Genomic DNA, 21,510 nt, shown 5'->3' with positions numbered 1-21,510 from the left:
GGAGGTATTTGGCAAAGTATTCAAGGGAGTCAGAAAGTATGAATTTTCAAAAGTGTTAGAAGGAGATATTCTGGATTAAGAGGCCCGCTTTCACTTTAAAATGAATGTCTTCCATTTTCCCTCATACAAATCTATCATTATCCATATACTTAGTACTCATCACCATGAACTTCAAGTAGAGAAAGGAAGAAAAAAATAAGTAAGCAGCCAAGGTGGAGAAGGTGGTCCTGGAGGTCCCAGGGGAGGAAGGGAAAGGAAACGGTAAGGAGACGCTGTGGCAAATTGTTTCCTAAGCAAGACCATGACAGTAACTTAATTAGGAAAGAGGGGAAGTGGGGATGGAAGGGATTCAGGGAAGAGGAAAAGAGAGACAGTGTGTGCAACTCAGTGCAAGCTATCCACAAACTGGTTTTAAAATTGGAGAAATGCTTCCACTATGAAATAACCTGGAATACTCTATACTAGAAAACTATAACTAAAACTATAACTTCAGGTCTGCATTATTTTGTCAAAAACAGACCTCACTCAACCATTTAACACATATTTAACTGAATACCTCACAATAGATGCTTCTGCTAAGTGATATAAACAATTAAAGAAAACGAATGCCGCTACTGCTTTTCAGGACTCCGTTTACATTTTCATTTCTCTGGCCCCCCACTCCAACCCCCACACTGGAAACTTCAGACCAGGTGACTTTGAGAAGCAGCATGCTTTACTGAGTACGAACTCAAGGATGAAGCCAAACTCAGAAGTTACATCCCGGTATTGTTACTGACATCACCTTAGCTTTCCCAACTGTGAAATAGCAGCAATGCCAACTCTGTCTCTAGCTCACAGAACTGGGTGAGAATTAACTGAATTATATTATCAGGAAAAAGAAAAAAACAATACAGATGTGAATGTCTGTGTGTGGGGTGGGGGGAAGGTGGCTAGGGGCAGGTACTAAGCACAATTTTATATAAGCAATATATATCATCCTTTAAAATACTCAAAGAAACCAAGGGGCTGTGTGCAGAATATCAGAGGAGATTTATTCTTCTTTATAAACACTTTAATGTCTTTATTTCATCCCATGCTCATGTATTATTACCACTCAGTAAATTTAAAAGTATTCATTAAATGTACTAATTTACTAATTTGGGTATCAAGCTAGGAATTAAATTGGGAGTTACTAATCTATCAATTCTGCCTTTATTTAACATAGTACAAAACCCACTAACCAGACTGGGTACATAGCTCAGCAGTACAGCATTTGCCTAGCATGTTTGAGACCCTGGGTTCAACCCCCAGCTCCATGAAAACAAAACAAAACAAAAAAAACGCACTTGCTAAACCATCTAATCTCAATTTAATGAAGTGGAAGGATGGCAAACACAGATAACTGTCTTCTTCCCAACCATCTCCAGTCTAAAAATCATATCTGTCAGTGCTTACTTCCTCCCACTTAAATAAGGGAACTTATCACATTGATTTGTGTTGGTCCCATAGGGTATTTATACTTCATAGCATTACAAATAAGAATCAATTAGTTAAGAAAGAAGATAAACATAATTTTGGGCAAGTTAGCAAACTAATCTAATTAGCTCAGTAACATATGAACCTACCAAATTTTGCTACGTCCATGAATGAATTCTGCATATATTATAATTATAATACACTAATTAAAATAATAATAATGGAAGGGAGATCTGCAGAGTAGAGCAAGTGGCTAAGGTGGAGGATGGAGGGGAGGGAAAGGATCCTGGGGAATGAGATTAATCAAATGATACGTGCGTGCACAGATAAGACACAATGAATCCCACTATTACATATAGTTATAATGCACCAATTAAAATAAATGTATGATTTCTCATTTTGGTTATTTAATTTATGAATCATTTTATCTATAAATGTAAGACGGGCTGATATTTTGGAATCCAACATATTAAAAGTGCTTGTATGAGGCATTCTGACATCTGGCCACCTAATCAAAAAACTAAGCAAACTAGTTACAAGTCACAAAATGGATAAATACTAAAAAGAGTGAATTTTTCACTTCACTTCTTAGAAACAAAGTCCAAAATGCACAGGTAACGAAACTCATTTTTATTACAATTCTGTCAGTATTTAAAAAAAAGTGGACCTAATTTCTATGGCTTTGATAATCTCATTAAGTTTAACACCACATATCCTCTGGGGCAAAGGAAAGGAAGAAAGAAAACAAATGCCATCAAGACAAACAAATCCAAGAACCCAAAATAAACATCTGTTTTGTTTTCTCACATCTTAATAGCCTGGCTATTTTAGATACAAATATTTGTTTTGCTGACAAATGTTTCCAAAAAAGTTAGTTGAAATTGTTTCATTGAAATGGTTTATTTTTGAGCTGAACAAATTACAAACTTCTCCAAAATCCACAGGCATCTGTGAAAATGAGCAAGTCTGGCCTACAGATTTCCCAAACCATTCACTCAGCAACAGACAGGCATCAAGATGCATGCTATTGCAAACCTCCCATCATTCCACAGTGAACATTCACAGGCTTGTTAGGTACTGTAGACAAGACCCAAATTTCCTGCATTTATAAGGGAAGATGTCTGGCAGTTTAGTTTTTCATCCTGTCACACTGAGTTCCTGTGAGAGCTGAGTTCTGCAGCTTTGCACAAGAACATTCCTGTTTTTCAAGCACTTTGCTCTACTTTCTTGTGCCTTGGCAGGGATCAAAGAAGCAGAGGGAACAAATGGTTTCCCATGCATATTGAATTCCCTCTTACACTGATTTTCCTCTGTCACTTGAAATTCAATATTGGCAAGATTCCTGTACATCACCTTAACGACTAAAATTGTCTGCATGCAGTCAAGCAGTGTGAAGGTAGATTTCAACATCAAGTTCTTGGTAAGAAATTCAAATTAACAAATTCTTTGAAAAATGAACTTTTCTATGGTATTCATCTAAAACTCACTCCTGATAAGTAATTGGCTTTTATTTCACATTATCCTAAAATGTTTTATTCACCATTCACTCTTTTTCTCTTTCCAACTGCTTTGGTAATATTTTAAAAGTACAATGTTATAAAAGCCCTTTCATAAGAATTCAGCCTCAAAATTCTGAACTTACTACCTACTGTTTATTGAACACTAAAGAGAAATATTCCTCTTTTTCCTCACCTGTAAAATGGGCACAAATAATTCCTATTCTCATGAGTGTGTTGTTGTAAGATTGTATGTGATAATGAGTATAAAATTCTAAGTTGGACGACTATATTTGATTATATTTTAGTATGTATTTTTATTATCATAGCTGCCATAATTATTATGAAATATTCTAAGAGATTCTGGACATGTTTTCAAACCAAATTATTTAAATACACAGAGTAACTGGATTACAAAAGATTGTTCATATTTTGTATATTTATGTATGAGTCATATGACAAAGTAAAATATTTTTAAAAGAATGGCTTAAGGACTCTTCTGAGAGAAGACAATTTATTTGAAAGATTCTTCATGATGATACTCTCAAGTTGTTAAATTTCTTATCACTTTTGAAAATATGCATTCAATTATATTGGTACTAATATACCTGAAGCTTTAAGAGTTCAGTACAAGGTATTACAATGCATTCTTTAAGGGCTAAGAGATGAAATATTAGTTTAGTTATTAGCACAAAGGGAAAAAACCCTAAAATGTCTTTTTCCCCCACCTCCTCCTGTTTTGAAAACTGAAGAAAATCAATGACTTAGTAAAGATTTTTTCTTAAAAGTAAAATATAATTGAGAGAAATCCATCATTTAAAAATTGAGATGGATGTGAATTGTGATACTGTCTTATAGTCTTAGACTGAGAAAGGAAAAAAAAGTGTTGATTCTGATAAAAATTTTCTTTTAAGGCAGTGGAATTTTAATTGACCATAGAACACCCTTCTCAGAAACTAAACAGTCTCTAATAATGGAAAGTCATTCAACTGGAAAGATGTGAATAACTGAATGATTTTAATGATAGATGTTCTATACCATCTAAGTTCAAAGATTATTTTTCTCCTTTTTGTAAAAATGTTATAAATTTATACTTTACTAAAATGGAGGGTTATAATGGTAATTCAAATGAAAATAAAAATATTTTGAAGTAAATGAAAATGCAAAAGAATGTTGTATCCCATTTTGGGGGATATAACAAAAACACTGAGTGCATATGTTAGAAAAGATGAAAGCCCTAAATGCAATCACCCAAGTGTCAATCTTAGTAAACTGGAAAAAGAAAAGTAAAATCAAAAGTAAGTCAAAGACATAATGAAAATAAGGGAAGTCAATGAAATAACAAGAAAAATAGAGAAAAATCAATGAAACTGGCTTTTTAAAAGACCAAGTAATAATTTTACCATTAGCTGGGCTAATCAAGATAAAAAGAGAGAATACATAATTACAAATATCATAAATCAAAAAAGGTCAACACTAGAGAGCCCATGGATACTAAAGGGATAATAAAATAATATTGTGAGTAATTCTATGCCCACAAATTGGACAAACCAGATGAAATGAACCCATTCCTTGAAAGATACACTCTACCAAAACTTACACAAGGAAATATAGATAACCTGGATAGACCTATATATATTAAAAATTGAATGAATAATTAATAAACTTCCCCCAAAAGAATGTGATAGACTCAGTTGAGTTCACTGGTAAATTCTATGAAGTGTTTAATGAAAAAATTATTTGAATATTCTATAGTCTGTTCCAGAAAACAGAAGCAGAAGTATTTCCAAATTTCGTCATTGAGGCCAGAATTACCCTAGTACTAAACCAGACAAGGACATTTCAGAATATAAAAACTGTAGATAGCTATCTCTCATAAACACAGATTCAAAAATTCTCAACAAAATAGTAGGAAAATGGTAGTAAGAACAAATAAAAGGAATAGTAATTTAGAAAGAATTGTGTGACATGACCAGGTGGAATCATCCCAGGCATGCAAGGTTGGTTCAACACTTGAAAATCCATCACATCAATAAGCTAAAAATGGAACAGAGGGGCAGTTTCTCAAGTTGATAAAGGAATCTAAAGAAACCTATAGCTAACATCCTACTTAATAGTGAGAAAAAGATGTTTTTAAAGATCAGGTATGAGATGAAGATGTTCTTTCTACCATTCAACTTTCAACACTATACTGGAAGGCCTAGCAAATGCAGTATGAAAAGAAACAAAGTACATACGAACTGAGGTGAAAAAAACTGTCTTTGTTCACAGATTACAATTTTCTATGTAGAAAATATTAAAGAAATGACCAAAAACTCTCTTGGAACTAATAAGCAATCATAGCAAAGATGCAGGGTACAAAGTAACAGACAAAAATCTATTGCTTTCATATATAACACCATTTACATAAGTGCCAAGATATGGAATAGAGAAATAGAGAGGGAAAGAAGGAAGGTTGGGGGAGAAAAGGATGGAAGGGAGAAAGGTATAAATGTAGAAAAACTTCTCAAGATCTGTATGGGGAAAAGCACAAAGCTCCAATGAAAGCAATCAAAGATCTAAATAAATGGAGAGAGATTTCATTCACATGGGTAAGAATATTGCCAAGATGTCAGTTTACCCCAACTTGATCTATAAATTCAAATAAATTCCAGTTGAAATCTCAGAAATTTACTTATTGAATAATGACAAACTGATTCTAAAGTTTAGACAGAATGGCAAAAGACCCAGAAAAGAACACAATTTTGGAGAAGATCAAAGTCATAGAGCTGACATTTTCTAACTTTAAGACTTACTATTAACTTACAGTAATCAAGACACTGTGATACTGGAGAATAAATAGATCAATGAAAGAGAATAGAAAAGCCCAGAAAAAGAAGCACATCAATATAATCAAATGATCTTTGACAAAGGAGCAAATGCATTATGACACAGAAAATAGTCTTTTTTATAAATGATATTGAAACAACTGGACATGTAAATGCTAAAAAATGAAACTATACTCTGACCTTACATCTCAAAAAAATCATCTTACATCTTAAAAAAATTAATTCAAAATGGATTAGAAACTAAATGTAAAATTCAAAACTAGGAAATCTAAATATTAACACATTTGAGTTTTTTGTGTGTATGATTAATGAGAATTTTTAAAATCTAGGTGGCCAATGAGTTTTTTGGCATAATTCATTAAAAAAAAATCAATAAGCCATACTTTATTAACATTAAAAACTCCTCTAGGAAAGACACTGTTAAGAGAAGGAAAAGACAAACCACAGACTGGGAAACAGTAGTTGCAAAACATATATCTGATAAAGAACTTTCTGTCCAAATACACAAAGAATTCCTAAAACTTCACGATAAGAAGACAAACAACCTGGTTAAAAAGTAGGTTAAGGATCTGAATAGACACCCCACCAAAGATATACAGATAGAAAATTAGCATATGAAAAAATGTTGAACACTCTGTGTCACTAGAGAATTGCAAATTAGGACAAGACACCACTGCACATCTCTAGAGAATGGCCTAAATCCAAAATACTGACAGTACTAAATGCTGACTACATGAACTCATTAATTGCTGGTGAGAATGAAAAATGGTTCAGTCACTTTGGAATATAATTTGTCAGTTTCTTCCAAAGCAAAACAGTTTTTACAATACTCCTCCTAGGTATTTATTCAAGTGAGCTGAAAGCTGACATACATTCAAAAAACTGCATCTAAATGTTTATAGCAGCTTTATTCATAATGGCCTTAAATTGGAGGCAACCAAGATGTCCTTCATCTTGGGGTTGGGGGTCCCAAGAGGTCAGCAATGCTAGTTGAAGAACAGGAATGAATTTCTTTGCTTGTTTGTTTTTGAGAGGGGCCTTGCTATGTAAAACAGGCTGATCTAAAACTCCTGGATTCAGGTGATCCTCCTAAGTCTCCTGAGTAGCTGGGGCTACAGGTACATGACAATATACCCACAATTGGCATAATTTTTTAATCCAATTAATAAATTAAAATCTTGCTCAGTGACCAGATAACACCTTCAATTTCTCAAAGTAAACGGATTCTTATGTATTTCTAGATGATGTAATTTTATTAGGATCATCAATGGTGTGGCTGAAGAACTCAGTTTTTAAAAAATGATGCAAAAGAACTTTTATTTTTTAAATAGACTAAAAATCTGAGGTTAAATTTTCATATTCAAGTTGTACATTTTTAATGTAGTAAATACACCTATAAAAGGAGAATGTTGTTTCAATATCTAATTATAGATACATTAAAAGAATTTTTTTAACTAAAGATTCATGAGGCAGTACATGCTTGCAAGTAATACTTCATATTATCATGTACTTAAAAAGACACTTAGTCTTCAAATAGTTTAAAAATCCACAATAAAAAGCAAATGAATCCTTATGTGTTTGTCCTATAAAAACCTTACAAGGTTATCTTTGTACGTTCATGATGACATGACAGTTCTCTGATCAACGAGAGAACACGCATCACGGAGGATGAGAGGAGGAACACTTGCCCTATAGATTCGCCTGAGTCATATGATGGAACAGGAAGGCTAAAACCTGGTCATGTATAAGATCAGAAAACAGTATCTAACTTCTTTAATACCAATAGATTATTAAAAGGGAAAAACAATTGAACTTATTAAAAAAATAAACATTATTTTAACTACTTTTTAATTTCATTCTCAAAACAAAAACCATTAGGTTATAAATTCTTCTAATCTTCTATTTAATGGGTTTATGTGCTTTATCATCAAAACTTCCTTTTCATTAAGAACAAGTCTTGCATTTTATATATGACTAGTAAGAAAGGCAAGTTAATGCCAAAAAACTTAGTCTGAACTGAGTCTCATCACAAATATAAAGCAAAATAAAAACCAGGTCAACTCTTCTCTGAACTTGTACTCTTTGATTTATTTATTTATTTAGTTAGTTAAGTAGTTAGTTAGTTAGTCAGTCAGTTAGCTTTCCAGTGTGGTAACTTAAGTGATTTTTTTTTTTTTTCACTTCTGACTGTGTAACATAAGAAGGGATCCCTGCACATTCACTTTAGTGAGAAGCAATGACTATAAAAAAATCTGAAAATTACTTTCTCCCCAGTTCAATTCCACTCTGTAGCTATAAAGAAATACAGAAAAACACTGAAATCACTAAACATGTTTTCAAATAAAACCCAGTATTTATTCTTATAATAAAATTACATGCCTTTTGAAAATTGTGATTTTGTATTGTTTCTCGTGTGGCATGGCTTTGTGCCCAGTCACCCCCATTCTATTGCATGGCACAAGTAAAGCTCACTTGGGACAAGGTCAGGTTTGCAAGACAAATTCTATGATATGACAAAATGGCAAAGCTCTCATCATCCTTAATTTAAGCAACGACATTAAGTTTTCACCAGTTTATTTGTACTGTACCCTTCACAGAATGTTGTGAATTAAATAAAATTCTGTCTCCTTTTCTCATTATTTCACTGACCCTAGTGATGTTTTACTAATTCTCATTCACACAGTCATCCCCATTCTAAAACTCTTTTACAAACCAAGAATGGATGAATGGCACAGAAGGTGCATATGAAACCACACAATCTCCCTATGGTTGGGACAAGTTTTCATGTTTCCTCACAATTCCTGTATGATGTTGATGGAAGTAGACAGGAAAATTCTACCAGAATGTCTACAATAAGTTTCTATATACTCAGTAATGGACTTTAGCTTCAATGCGATTATGCAGACATGAAATATAAATAAAAGCAGATAGACAAGTATACTCAGTTCCATGAATGTCGTATTTACACATGCAAACTAAGTAAAGACTATCAATTTAGTTTTTTGAAAATACAGATTAATGGAATACAATGATCAAAGATAAAATGTTTAAAGCTGGAATATGCAAGAGAATTTGAAATTAGTTGGAGGAGGAATTTCACAATAAAGCAATATCTGCTTGTATTTTAAAGAGAGAGAAAAGGTAGAACACAGAACACTTTTTTAGAGGAGAATCTATTAACACTTACAAAACAATCCCATAGTCATAAGTTAAATTAGCATCTGTAACATAGAACACTTTTTTTCATGAGTTAAGATAACCAGCTAGAATTAGCTCCCTAGGGTTAGGGACAAGTCTTTCCATGTAAGATCATTGAAATCTGACGTGTAGCAATGAAGCATTTCTAGCTCTGGGAATATGGCAAGAGGAAAAAATTCTGACTTTTTGAGCATAATAGCTTATCTCATACTCCACAAAACGAATGACCACCTTTTTTAAAAAGTTAAGACAAGGAGGTGAGAAGGATGAGAGAAAATGTAAGAAATATAGTTGAAGAACAGTTCAGAAAATTAAGCATATGACATTAAGAGTTATTTAAAAAAATACACCAACGGAGGGGGAAATATCAAGGATTCCATGTAGGGAAATTTCCTGAAGCCTCTGAAGGGTTGTGCAGAACTATGAACATTGCCTACACTCAAGCACACTGTTATCAGGCTCATGAAACACCCCGAGTAGAGAAGGGCTGAGGAGGGGGTCTGTGGCTTCCATGATCATCCCTTTGATACTAATTGTCTTTTGAAGCTTTAGCAAATGTATTACGTTGATGAAAAACACTAAATATTTTATTAGGATAAACATTAAATTCAAGGGAATGTCATTTATTTTCATATTCTATATGTGGTATCAACAAATTGTATTTATTTATAATTATAGCCAAATATTTCAAATTATAAGTCTAAAAAGCTTTATGTATATATACACAAAATCCTGAATGCTGATTGTATTTAAAAATGAATAAAATATCTATTTCATGTGCTTTTGAAGTTTTCATACTTTATATTAAAATTTTCAAGGAAATACAAATAGTTAAACCCATGATGATGATATTTTTGCACATGTGTATAATTTTGTTTATCTTTAGTCTTTGCTGAAACTTGCCAAAACCATACAACCAATGCACGAGTACATGAATGTAGAAAAATGCATTTAAGGCATGGAAAATATAGCCCGCAGGACAAATGAAATGCACATAATTACCTGCTGTGGGATCAGTGACAGCTTGACTCGTGATGCCCGATGGAGGTTCCTGAAGCTGGTAAGTGGCATTGGTGGATGGCGTCGTCGGGCTGGTGTTGCTGCTTGTCATATAATGCGCTGGATATGGCGAGCTGTTATAATACTGTGCATACTGACCCTGGCCAAAACTGGGATAAGATGGATAGTCCTACCAAATTAAAACACACAAGAATGATCTGTCAAAATTCTTAATTCCTTATATTCAAAGTACAATTATAAATGTTATTCTGTCTTTTCTGACTTCATAATAGCAAGCACACCTTCTTCCAAGAGTTCAGACTTGTAAATTTTAGGTGAGATTTTATACATTCTTCATATATTTTCTATGATGCAGTACTTACAAAATTAAAACAATGTGAAAACCAAATGACATACCAAAAGAGACAGCTAAAGAGATTTTTTTAAAGAAAAAAAAAAAAACTATTAAAAAGCTTTGGAAAGATCTTGCAGTTTAATAATAAACAGATCTTTCTTTATATAATAAAATCATGTTGTATTTAAAAATATTCCAGAAGTTGAACTGGCTTTTTAAGTTACCTGCTGTGAACTGTTAAATCCAGAGGAATTTGTGAGTGAATTATTTCCTGTATATAATCCTGATGATGTTGTAAAACTGCTACCTAAAACAAAATGAAAAGAAATATAGCTTACTAAACTATGTAGAAAAATGTGACTACTGAAAAATACCATTTAGGTAAGGCAGAGTTGGGAGATTATTTGAGCTTTGACACTAGAATCCATTGCCATGAATAAAATTTTCTTATAAGGGTTGATCATGGTCACCATATAACAAAGAATTAAATAGTGAAGAAGCTGCAATTTTTGAGTCCATGAGTAACTTGCATAAACTAAGGACAAAACTATACACATGTGCAAAAATATCAGACACTGAATTTTCCATTTCAATTTGTAAATGTAGCAAGATTTTTTAGACCTTTACATAAATATTCATAAAGTAACATGAAGGGATCTAATTAGGTGTTCTTTCAGATTCTTGCTAACTCAGAAACTCTGGGGCTATTTTCAAGGACTTAACATGTTTTCATATGTCATTATTATATGGTCCATTATAATGGTCTACAGAGAAAGCTATTTCATTATTACGTTTCACAGAAGCATGAATGACAACACTTGAAGAATTTGAAACAATGAAGATCAAAGAGGAACAGCTCAGGGTTTTGTCTATTACATGTGCTGCTGTGAAAGTAGCATTCTATATGCTGAATGTCCAAATTGTTCAACAATAAAAAGCAGACATTGTGTAGGACACAACCTAAAAGCAAATCTTAATCTCCTTTTCACATTATTTACTATCAAATGCTAAATTGTACAAAACAAAAATATGCTATTTTCGATAATGCTTTTGGCAAAGATTTCTGCAAAGATCAGGAATTAGCAACTGTACATAAAAGGTATTAATCTACAAAACGGGGATTTAAATAGGCAAAAATTTTCTGTCTGGCAATGACTAAAAAATTTTGTAGACCATTTAACCCAGCAATTTTACTGCCAGAAATTTATTCTGAGAAAAAGAGATTTGGGATTTATTCAGAGATAGTTGGCAAAGATGTTCTTCAGTGTTGTTTTTAAGAACAAAACACAGAAAATGTGCTTAATAATGTTATTCAGAAAACAAAATAGTATGAAGCTGTCAATGATGTTTAATAACATGGCAAAATTTTCTTTATTCTTTTGTGAAAGTAAAAACTAAATGACAGAAAATACTTTGAGTGATCTTGTTTTAAAATCCTTCTTAGAGAGTAAAATGATTTAAGAGCACTAAAATCTCACATTATCTCTAAAAGATTCCATCCATGGTTGTGTAAGATCACTAAGCCACTGTACACTTCAAATTTTCCTACTCAGAACCTGTGCTCCTTCTGCAATCAGAAATAAAAGTCATTTTTTAAAAATAAACTAAGTATTTATCACAAATTAGTGGGATAGGCAATATGTGTGTGGACAGATCAAGGAGGAAGTCTTTGATATGCTCTTGTTATTTACTGGTGGATTTAGGTATAAAACATTGTAGTTGGTATATTCCAATTATTTACTGGCTACTGAACATTTATATTCTGACTCAAGAGTCAGAAAACACAGATTAGAGTTTTGGTTTCATAACTTGTGAGCTATGTGTACTTTGGACAAGTCACCTAATCACTCTAAGATACAATTTCCTTATCTGCAAACGATGGTTTGTAAACATCAAATAATGTTTTAGAAAGCCCAATGAACATTCTATTACAGATATTAGGCACTGTTATTATGTGTTCCAGTGACCATTTCTCAAATTCTTTACCATATTCATGTATTTTTTTCCTTCTTTTTACTTCCTCAAATTAGATAGGTATAACTTAAGCTCTTTGCATATCTATTTTCCTATTTACTTATTAAGCATCTATGAACTTTGAAAGTCTGATCCTAGGAACAGTTATTTTTATTAAGAAAGAAAAATATTTCTAAGATAGTTTCAAGTTTAGTTATCGCACAGACTCAAATTTGAGGCTTCTTTACTTGTACATTTATTGTTCAAAGTCCCCAGACTACCTATCTCAGACAAAAGAGAGTTCTCACAGTACTAATAATCCAACACAAACAGCAGGACCCCAATAGACAATCTTCCATAGTAAGCTCATGTGACAATCACATACCTATCAAAAACTATATTAAATATCAGACCCATAGTGATGATTTCTTGGGAATAAAAATGTGACCATGACATGGACTGGGACCTCACAGGACTTAACAGGATGATATCATTTTATTTTGTTTTTCTTTAACATTACACTTCATGGGCATATGACTCCTTAAATATTTGTATATCAGAGAATAATTTATTAATAATGACATCATATATAAAGCAAATTTATACATAATGGGAATTTATGAATTCCTTGTGAAATAAAATTGAAATTTCTTTTGGATAAGGGTATGCTTTTTTAACTTTAGCTATTATATGTACTTGATAGGAAAAATTACTTCAGGTTATGACCTGTTACTTTCATTTAAACTACACATTTTTAGGTTATGACTTGCTACTTTTATTTAAATGACACATTTTTGAGCAATAAATACTGATCTCAATAATCCCTATTCACCAAGAAAATTAATAAGATATAGAAAATGTGTTTTCAAAATGGATGTTTTCATTCCATAAGTTATTCCTTGGAACTAAGTAGAAAAGACCATGGAAGCTATATTGGCACATATGGACCACTAGGGTATGACCAAGTAAATCACAGTTCAGTACTTCAAATGGCACCCAAGTGACTTTCCAGACTAATGCTACTTCTAAGACTGTACATTAGCTGGAATTCAACATAAGTTATATTCATTTACTGGCTGAGTTCAGGCTGAGATTCCATTCCATTTAGTGTGCAGAAGCAGAAGTTTAATGGCACCCCAGTGGCCTCAGGGGCTTAATGCAACTTCCAAAAGGATCTCACTTGCTTTAGGGAGAAGCATACCTACTAGAGAATCGGGCTCAGGCCATTTTAGTTTTTCACCACCAGAATCAAATTTGTAGGGCTGCTCTACCTGCCTCCACATAGGACTTAGGCGAACGGAGCGGCTCACTTAGTCCAGGCTACCAGTATTAGATTTTGTCCACAGTCTCAATTACTGGTTTCCTTCCCATCCTCCAGCCCTCGCTAGCTCATCCTCTGCAAAAGTAGTAGAATCTTTCCCTAATGTGCATGACTGATCCTGTCACTCCCCTACTTAAAAAAGTAACCTTTCGTGGCTCCTGGTTTGCCCCCAGGATAAAAGTCAAACTCCTTACTAGGGCTTATTTATTAGGTTTTAGCTGGTCTGGTCTCTATTTATCTTTTGGACTTATTTGATCTCTTTCTAGCAACCCACCCCCTCCCCAGATACACATTCCAACCTAACACTAGTGAACCACCATGCAGTTCTTCTAAAGCTACTCTTACGGCTCCTACTTCCTCCTGTCAAATCTGGCTAACTTCTACTGAACTTCATAATCCAACATGGGCAATACATACTACACATATGTGTGTATAAGGGATATTATATACATATGTATTATACCATAAATTATGTACATATTATATATTATACAATATATTATGTACATATATTATACTATATATGTATATTAAAAGAAAAATAGAAGTCATAATAACAAAACTTAAACATTTCTGAGTGCTGACACTGAGCCCAAATAAAGTATTCTTTACTTGTTATTGCTTGATAATTCCTTAAACCACCCAACACCCACACAAACACCACAAAGTAGATCTGCTCATTCTCTATTTTACAGATGCAAAAACTGCTCAAGGTTATAAGCAGATGTGGGATTCAATCTGAGGCCATTTGGCTCCAGAGTGGAAGCACCTAATTGCTACTGTATATTGCAAGGATTTTTTTTTCTTATAATTCTTTTTTTTTTAAGCCAACACATTCGAAATATAGCTGACAAATGGCTTCCAAGTTAACAGATGTTACTTGTTGAAAGGCACTTACCCAGGCCTCTCTCCAGTGCCTGTTTTAGTACCAATTTCAGTAGATGTTTTAGGAAGTACTTCAAAAACATGCAACAAGTATAAGCTTTCTTTATGCACACACACAAAATGTCTTTGAGAAGTCAGAGAAGAAGTCTCTCAGAGTTTCTGTGTGAGGCATTTGGGGATCTTGAGCTGATATGAAGATAATGTGAAGAAAAAGTTCCCACTGGGACAGTTGCTCCAATAGACTTCAGTGCCAGCACTGGTTGCACTAAAGTCTAGAATGCCCAAAAGCAAAGGCAAAATAGCAATGACCATGCCCTCAGGAAGGCTGCAAAGCACAGGCTTCTAAGCCCGCCACCCACCCTATGCAGCCAGCAAGAAGCACATTTGTGTAGAAGACTGTTGTACACCAGACCCAAACCTGGATGCTATAGGGGAGACAGGACAAGAGGATCCATTTCCTGAGAGTCTCTGTTGGACTTACAAGAGTCTTCAATTTTAACTTAAGGTCATAGAATCAGGCTTAATGTTAAGAATTCCTTTAGCAAAATAATATACAAGTATTTTCCTTCCTAGACACAAATGATTTTATGTGAAATATCAAATCCAGATAAATGACAAACAGCAGAAATATCCTGTGATAAAACATTTGATATTTTTATGTCACGTGAAATCATAAAAATTCCCCAAGGTAGAAAGAATTCCCCAGTAATTATTGGAAGAGTCTTAAATTAACTTATGCTCAATGCAGAAGAGGAGAAGGAATACCTTCTAACCTAGTAGTTAAAATGACAATCTGGGCTGGGGATGTAGTTCAGTGGTAGAGCACTTGCCTAGCATGTGTGAGGCCCTGGGTTTAATTCCCAGTACAATCAATCAATCAATCAATCAATCGTATGCACTAATTCACTATTAGAACAAACATAGCCATACTTTTGGGAGGGCATAGAGTGGAGACATTTCTAAAACACTTTAAAAAATCTCTTCAGATCATCTCTAAAAGACATTTTCTTTTCTTCCATTGGCCTCTTTTTAAAGTAGACAATTTCTATACTATGAGTGGATAGGTTATGTGTTTCTAATCACAAAAACAAACTTTCCAGGTTATTTCCATCAATGGCAATGACTGGCGCTCTACAGGGATGAATACTCTAGAGCTTGGAGACCAAAACAAAGTTCATTCCTCAGGAAACCTTAAAAATTCCACCAAGTCATGAAAACAACACAAAGAAACAATAACTTGCATCACCTCCTTGGGCACCATATGAAGGGTGTGAAGACACCAGGTTAGACTAGGAAGGAAGACAGGCTTCACAGAAAAGGGCAAGAAGTGTACTCCTGAGGTCCTCTATCACAAGATGATCAGAGAGGGAAAGGTTTACGGAAAATGGGGAGGGAGTCTGAAGGTGGGCCATGGAAGTTTCTCAATCATTTGTTTAAGAAAAAAAGTTCAGGAAAATAAATGACATTCTTTAATGGAAAAATCCAAAGATCTGAAAGTTCAGCATGTTAGTATTAGTATCCTGGGACACAGGAAATGTTATGCTTCTGATTCTCCTTTTAAAGATGGGAGGGAGAGATATTGTAAATTCAAGGATGCACATGTTAATCTGGGCCTGAGGAGGGCTGGGCTTGGGGTGGAGAGCTGGGGGTGGTGGTGCAGAAGAGAAAATACTAACCAGGCTGTTTCCTAAGCTCCCATGTAAGGCCACTTCATGAACTCAGGATGTGGTCATGCTTTCCTGAAAACTCACCTTAGTCTCACTTTTCTTACTGCACACTTCTGTCAGTCCCCAGAAGGGACCATCCTTCAGGTCTAGCTCAAGTCCTGTCTTCCCAATAAGCCTCCCGTGACTGTATGGATTTTATCTTCTGAGAACCCCAGCTCACGAATAATTGATACCACACAATTGACATCTTCATTAGACCAGTGCTATACAAAGTTCTCCTTAGTCTTGTTTTCATTCTAACCCTAAGCCCTTAAATTCATTTGTTATACTTACCCTATCTGCCTCACACAGAGATGGATAAACCAAGTCTGACTTGTGTTGAAGGGCTTCATCTAGGCTCAAGGAGACAGAATGGTTGCTTTAGAATTCGATCCAGTGTGGTTAAATAACTGAAGGGTTGAATGAGAATACTACGATCCTAAAGGATCAGATGTAGGTACAGGAGACCTTTCTACTGCCTGTTTTTTTGTTTATTGTTTTTTTGTTTATTGTTTTTTTAATACGGTGGGGGAGGGTGGTCATAGTCAGTTTGGAAGGGTAACTTTAAGGCTCACAAAAGATATCAAGAGAGAAAAAATCGTCAACTACCTTGCTCGGCAATTTAACAAAAGAGGGAAACAATAAATAATGACTGAGCTTACTTTTCAAATAATATCTGGAAAATATGCTTTTTTAAAAGAAAATTTCTGGTTTCTTTTAAACTCAATTTTATACAAAGGGTTATCTTTTAAAAATCAAATGATACCATTACACACTGTATACATATATCAAAATAGCACACTATTGTTCAATAATTATTTAGGTATTCCATAAATTTGTATAATTAAAATAATAAAAATAGATAAAGAAAAAACAAACTAATCATAATATTAGATTAAAATTATGTAAAGAAAATTAAATGCAGAACCTATAAGCATCCTCTGGAAGAGGACTCTCCAGAATAAAATTTTAAATGGATTAAGTATTATGGATATTTAATAGCTCATAAAATCTCACTGATTTTAGGTTTAAGTACCACTAGAGCCAGAGATGACTTCACAACCACAATGGACATCCTAACTGAATGTTGATCCAGCTATCAGAATACAGAATGCAGATCTTTCTTACAGTGAGGTCGCAGTCTAAGAGGCTCTTTACCCAGATATTTGTGGCATAAGTATGAAAATAAGAGTCTTGCTTGCATACGAAAATATTCAAATTCAGAATGCAATAACATCATACGTTTCTGATCCATTTTGAGCTGATTTTCATATATGGTGAGAGATGGGGTGTAGTTTCATTATTTTGCATGTGGGTATCAATTTTCCCACCACCACTTATTGAAAAACTGTCCTCTTTCCAATATGTATTCTTGTCACCTTTGCTGAAAATCAGTTGGCTATGTGGTATACGGTGTGTGCATGTATTTCTGGGTTTGCTTTTCTGTTTCATACATCTCTGTGTTTTTATGCCAGTACCATGCTGTTTTGGTTACTACAGTTTTGTAATGTATTTTGAAGTCAGAAAGTGTGATGCACCTAGCTTTGCCTTTTTTTTTTTTTTTTTTTTCCCCCCCCTTAAAACTGCTTTGGTTCACATCCTGTTTGTGGGATTTATATTTTGATATTTTCACATCTGTCATCTTAGGTTATTTCCAATATCACCTCATGAGATAGGTGAGTCAGATCCTTACTTTCATTCCAGAAGTGCACAGGATGAGAATTTCCTTGCACACAGCCTCTGTATTCAGGTTGCTAGTTTCTAAACTACCATGCCACTTCTATCTTTCAGACATTCTGAATCATTAATATTGAAAGGGAATTTGATATTATAAGAATTAGGATTACTCTTGGTTACATAAAAGTAAAATCACAGATACACTAGGAATAGAGACAATGGCACCTAAGAATTTTAATAAATCAGTGACTCAGGAGGCTGAGGCAGGAGGATCATGTGTTCAAAGCCAGCTCCAGCAACTTAGTAAGGCCCTGAGTAACTGGTTCAGCAAAACCCTGACTCTAAGTAAACTATTTTTTTAAAAAGGGATGGGGATGTGGCTCAGGGGTTAAGTGCCACTGGATTCAATTAATCCCTAGTAATCCCCCCCCCACAAAAAAATTTAATAAACAAATGTGGAATCAAACTATTTAATTTCTAAAAAGAACTTCACTGTAACTCCTTTTTAGGCTAGTGAAGTTAAAAGCAAATTATATCAAGTTACCCAGGAATAGTGTCACAAGATTTTGCTTTCTTCTTGTCACCATCAAAAGGGTAGCAGCCTTGTCAACCATAACAAACGAGAAACAGTCTCACTAGAAGATTCTGTATGAACCACCCAGTTCTGTAGCTGCTAAGCAACTGCAATTTAAAAACAACCTCCCAATTTTATCAATACATTTCTACTTTTTCATAGTTAAGAAGAAAATAGCCTGTGTTGATTTTTAACATAAGATATTAAATCAATGTTTTTTATGTGACTCAACTTTGAGAACATTGCCCAGCTGTAACTTTAAAAAAAAAAAATAAAACTTTTTTTTTTTTTTAAAAGCAGAGTAACATGTAGGTCAAAGGTCTACTTCACAAAGAACAAGGACTCACATTAAAAGCCAGAATCCCAGTCAACCTAAGAATGCTGGAACCTGCTGGGGCTTGTCTGTGCTTCCCATGTTTCAGAGCATTTTCTAGCACTTATTTGGCAAGCAGGATGCCGTCTGTCCCTCGTGTATTTTCACAGAGGTCCATTTGCTTTCCTTCCCTGGCCTCTTTGCCATGGGCTATGTCCATCATCGGGTGCGATCTATGTGGCAGAAGTTAGTACCGATCCCTGGGGAAAAGCCTCAGAGGGCCAGATGGGCTATTGAAAACCAGGGTTTGTCCCCTTCTGTATAAGATGGATCTTAAAGGACCAGCCTTCGCTTTTTATCCAGCTATTTCAAAGAGAATTTTTAACTTGGGTAATAAAGATTGTAAGGCTTTTACATTTATCTTTCTTGATAATATTTCTGTATATTTTAACTAAAAACAACTCACGGAGACATTAAAATTGATATTGGGCACAAATGAGTGTGAAAAAGATTTATATATAATTTTCAACACTTGAAATAATGAGATGCCAAAAGAACTGAAATAGGTTGTTACTTTTTTTAAAAAAAATCAAAGTCAAGATCTATAAAATAAAAATAAATATGAATAGACTGGCAAAGCAATTAAGGGTAATATTTGAACACCACTGAAGGCAACAATAGCTCTTCTCCAGTTCCAACCCTATCATGTCATTTTATGCCAGAAAGCACAAATCTCAAAAGCTGTATCATAGCAGATTATAAAAGAGGTTTACCATATATTTTCCTAAAACTATGTTGAAATAATTCTATTTAAAAAAATACCATTTCTGTAGATAGTGAAAAAATTTTTAAATTTAACAGTACATTTTGTTAGGCAATTTGGAGGTTCTAAATGACTAACAAAAACAGTTCAGCTATATATTTGAAAAGCTATAGATGAGATCAAAGGACACAAGGGTGAGGCTCCTCAGATCATTCTCACTACATCATGAGCCAGGCGTGGGTGAGGTGTGGGTAGTGGTTAACTCATGTGCCCTCCCATGTACCCCTCCCAAACCCCTGAACTGATTTATTGTTTCCCCTCACTAGCTTGAACCCCAATCTCTTTAGCAGAACAAACATTATATCCAAAGAGGGAGTTAGATTTGTGTTATTTTTTTCTCTTTGAAAGCAATAAAGCCTACGAAAATAAACAAAGCAGTTTCCACAGCCTGAGTTTAGTACATGTACATCTGTGTAGCCCCTCCCCCTATCACAGCAAATCCTGACACCTACCCAAGGGTAGAATGTCAGGAATATCCCATATCGTCACTGCTATTTGGGGGCAATAAAATAGAGAGGCACTCTGTACCTCCATGTGATGGTTCTGTGATGCCACCAGCTAGCTCTCTATCTGCTAATGTGAACATGGGAAGATTGCTCTGAATATATTGTCACAAAAAAAATTAACTGAAATTTTTATTCTGCTAAATTCAAAATTCATTTCCTCAAATGAAGATCACAAGAGTCTTTATGAATCTTCATTTCTAATGTTCACTGAGGTATAGATTGAGCAATCTATCTGCTAACAAACGTTGGTTTTAGACACAGTGATACTAAATACTGGAGATAAAAATATGAAGATGGCCGATACTTCAGCAGCCTAGAATTGATAGAACAAGTTATTATGGAAAGCTGGATTTTCTTCAAAGCTGAGCCTTAATCAGTTAAGTGACATGACTTAATTTTAATTATGTTTGTGAAAATTTTTGCAAGTGCACACATTTCCTTATCTCCAACAGATTGCTAAGCAAAATTTCATATTCCTCACATGTCTCAGAACTATCATTATGAAAAGAGTTTATTGCTTTCTGTACTAGATGGAACTACCAGTCTATCTGGTATGTGGGGTTTAAGTGGATAGTGATGCCAGTGATAGTTCCAGAACTTGCATTTTAAAGAATTGCTACTATGCTGTCTCTCCCTCTGGAGATAGCCCACATTCTTGGATGTGCATCCCTTACTTTACCCACAAAGGTATCTCACTCTCAAGATGACCCACATTCTCCCTTGAATGTGTTCCCAAAAGACACCTTCCTCGTGAGATAGCCTGCATTCTCCCCTGAATTTAGAAGAGAAGTTTGCTCTTCTAAATACATTTGTGCTTTTGAAAATAAAATCGTAATTAAAAGTTTGATTTCAAGTCAGTTGCCTCTTTTACATAAAAAGAGAATAAAGACTGTTTATGAGACACTGAGCAGACAGTCTTTGAAATGAGTCAGTAAATCAGAGGCTAAAGCAGTTTCTCCTAGGTGATTTTTCTTCCCTTGTATATGTATGTATAGGCATGCAAGTGTACAGCACCCATGCACATTCATACTTAGCACCCACTTTGATCTGCTGTCAGTGCCCTTTGAATAGTGAACAGCATTAAAACCACTGTGTGTTATGGTTTGAATCTGGAATGTTCCCCCAAAGCTCATGTGTTGGAAGCATGGTTCCCAATGTATCAAGGTTCAGAGGTGGGGCTTTTAAACAATGATTGGATCAAACAGGCTCCTACCTCATCAGTGGACTAATCCATTTGTTGGATTAATCCATTGACAGTTGGATGAATTACTAGGAGGTAGGGTATAGTTGAAGAAAGTAGGTCACTGGGAACAAGCCTTTGGGGACTATATCTTGCTCCTAGCCCCCCACCCGCACCCTTGTCTCTCTCTCTCTTTCTTTCTGTTTCTTGGCTGCCATGAGCTGAGCAGTTTTCCTCT

General features: G+C 34.5%; 1 protein-coding gene across 9 annotated transcripts in view; it reads right to left on the bottom strand.

Annotated features, from left to right (window-relative positions):
- The window catches only part of Eya1 (EYA transcriptional coactivator and phosphatase 1), a 313,994-nt gene that overhangs the window by 81,498 nt on the left and 210,986 nt on the right, over positions 1–21,510 (bottom strand). For all 9 annotated transcript variants that reach the window (XM_047552207.1, XM_047552224.1, XM_047552216.1 and 6 more), the window contains 2 exons: positions 10,559–10,641; positions 9,983–10,169 (listed from right to left, as the gene is read on the bottom strand). In XM_047552207.1, the coding sequence (XP_047408163.1) occupies positions 9,983–10,169; positions 10,559–10,641 (270 nt within the window). The remainder of the gene's footprint in view (positions 1–9,982; positions 10,170–10,558; positions 10,642–21,510) is intronic.

The sequence above is a fragment of the Sciurus carolinensis genome, chromosome 1 (assembly GCF_902686445.1).
Source record: "Sciurus carolinensis chromosome 1, mSciCar1.2, whole genome shotgun sequence".
NCBI lineage: Eukaryota > Metazoa > Chordata > Mammalia > Rodentia > Sciuridae > Sciurus > Sciurus carolinensis.
This window is presented reverse-complemented; position numbering and strand designations above follow the sequence as displayed.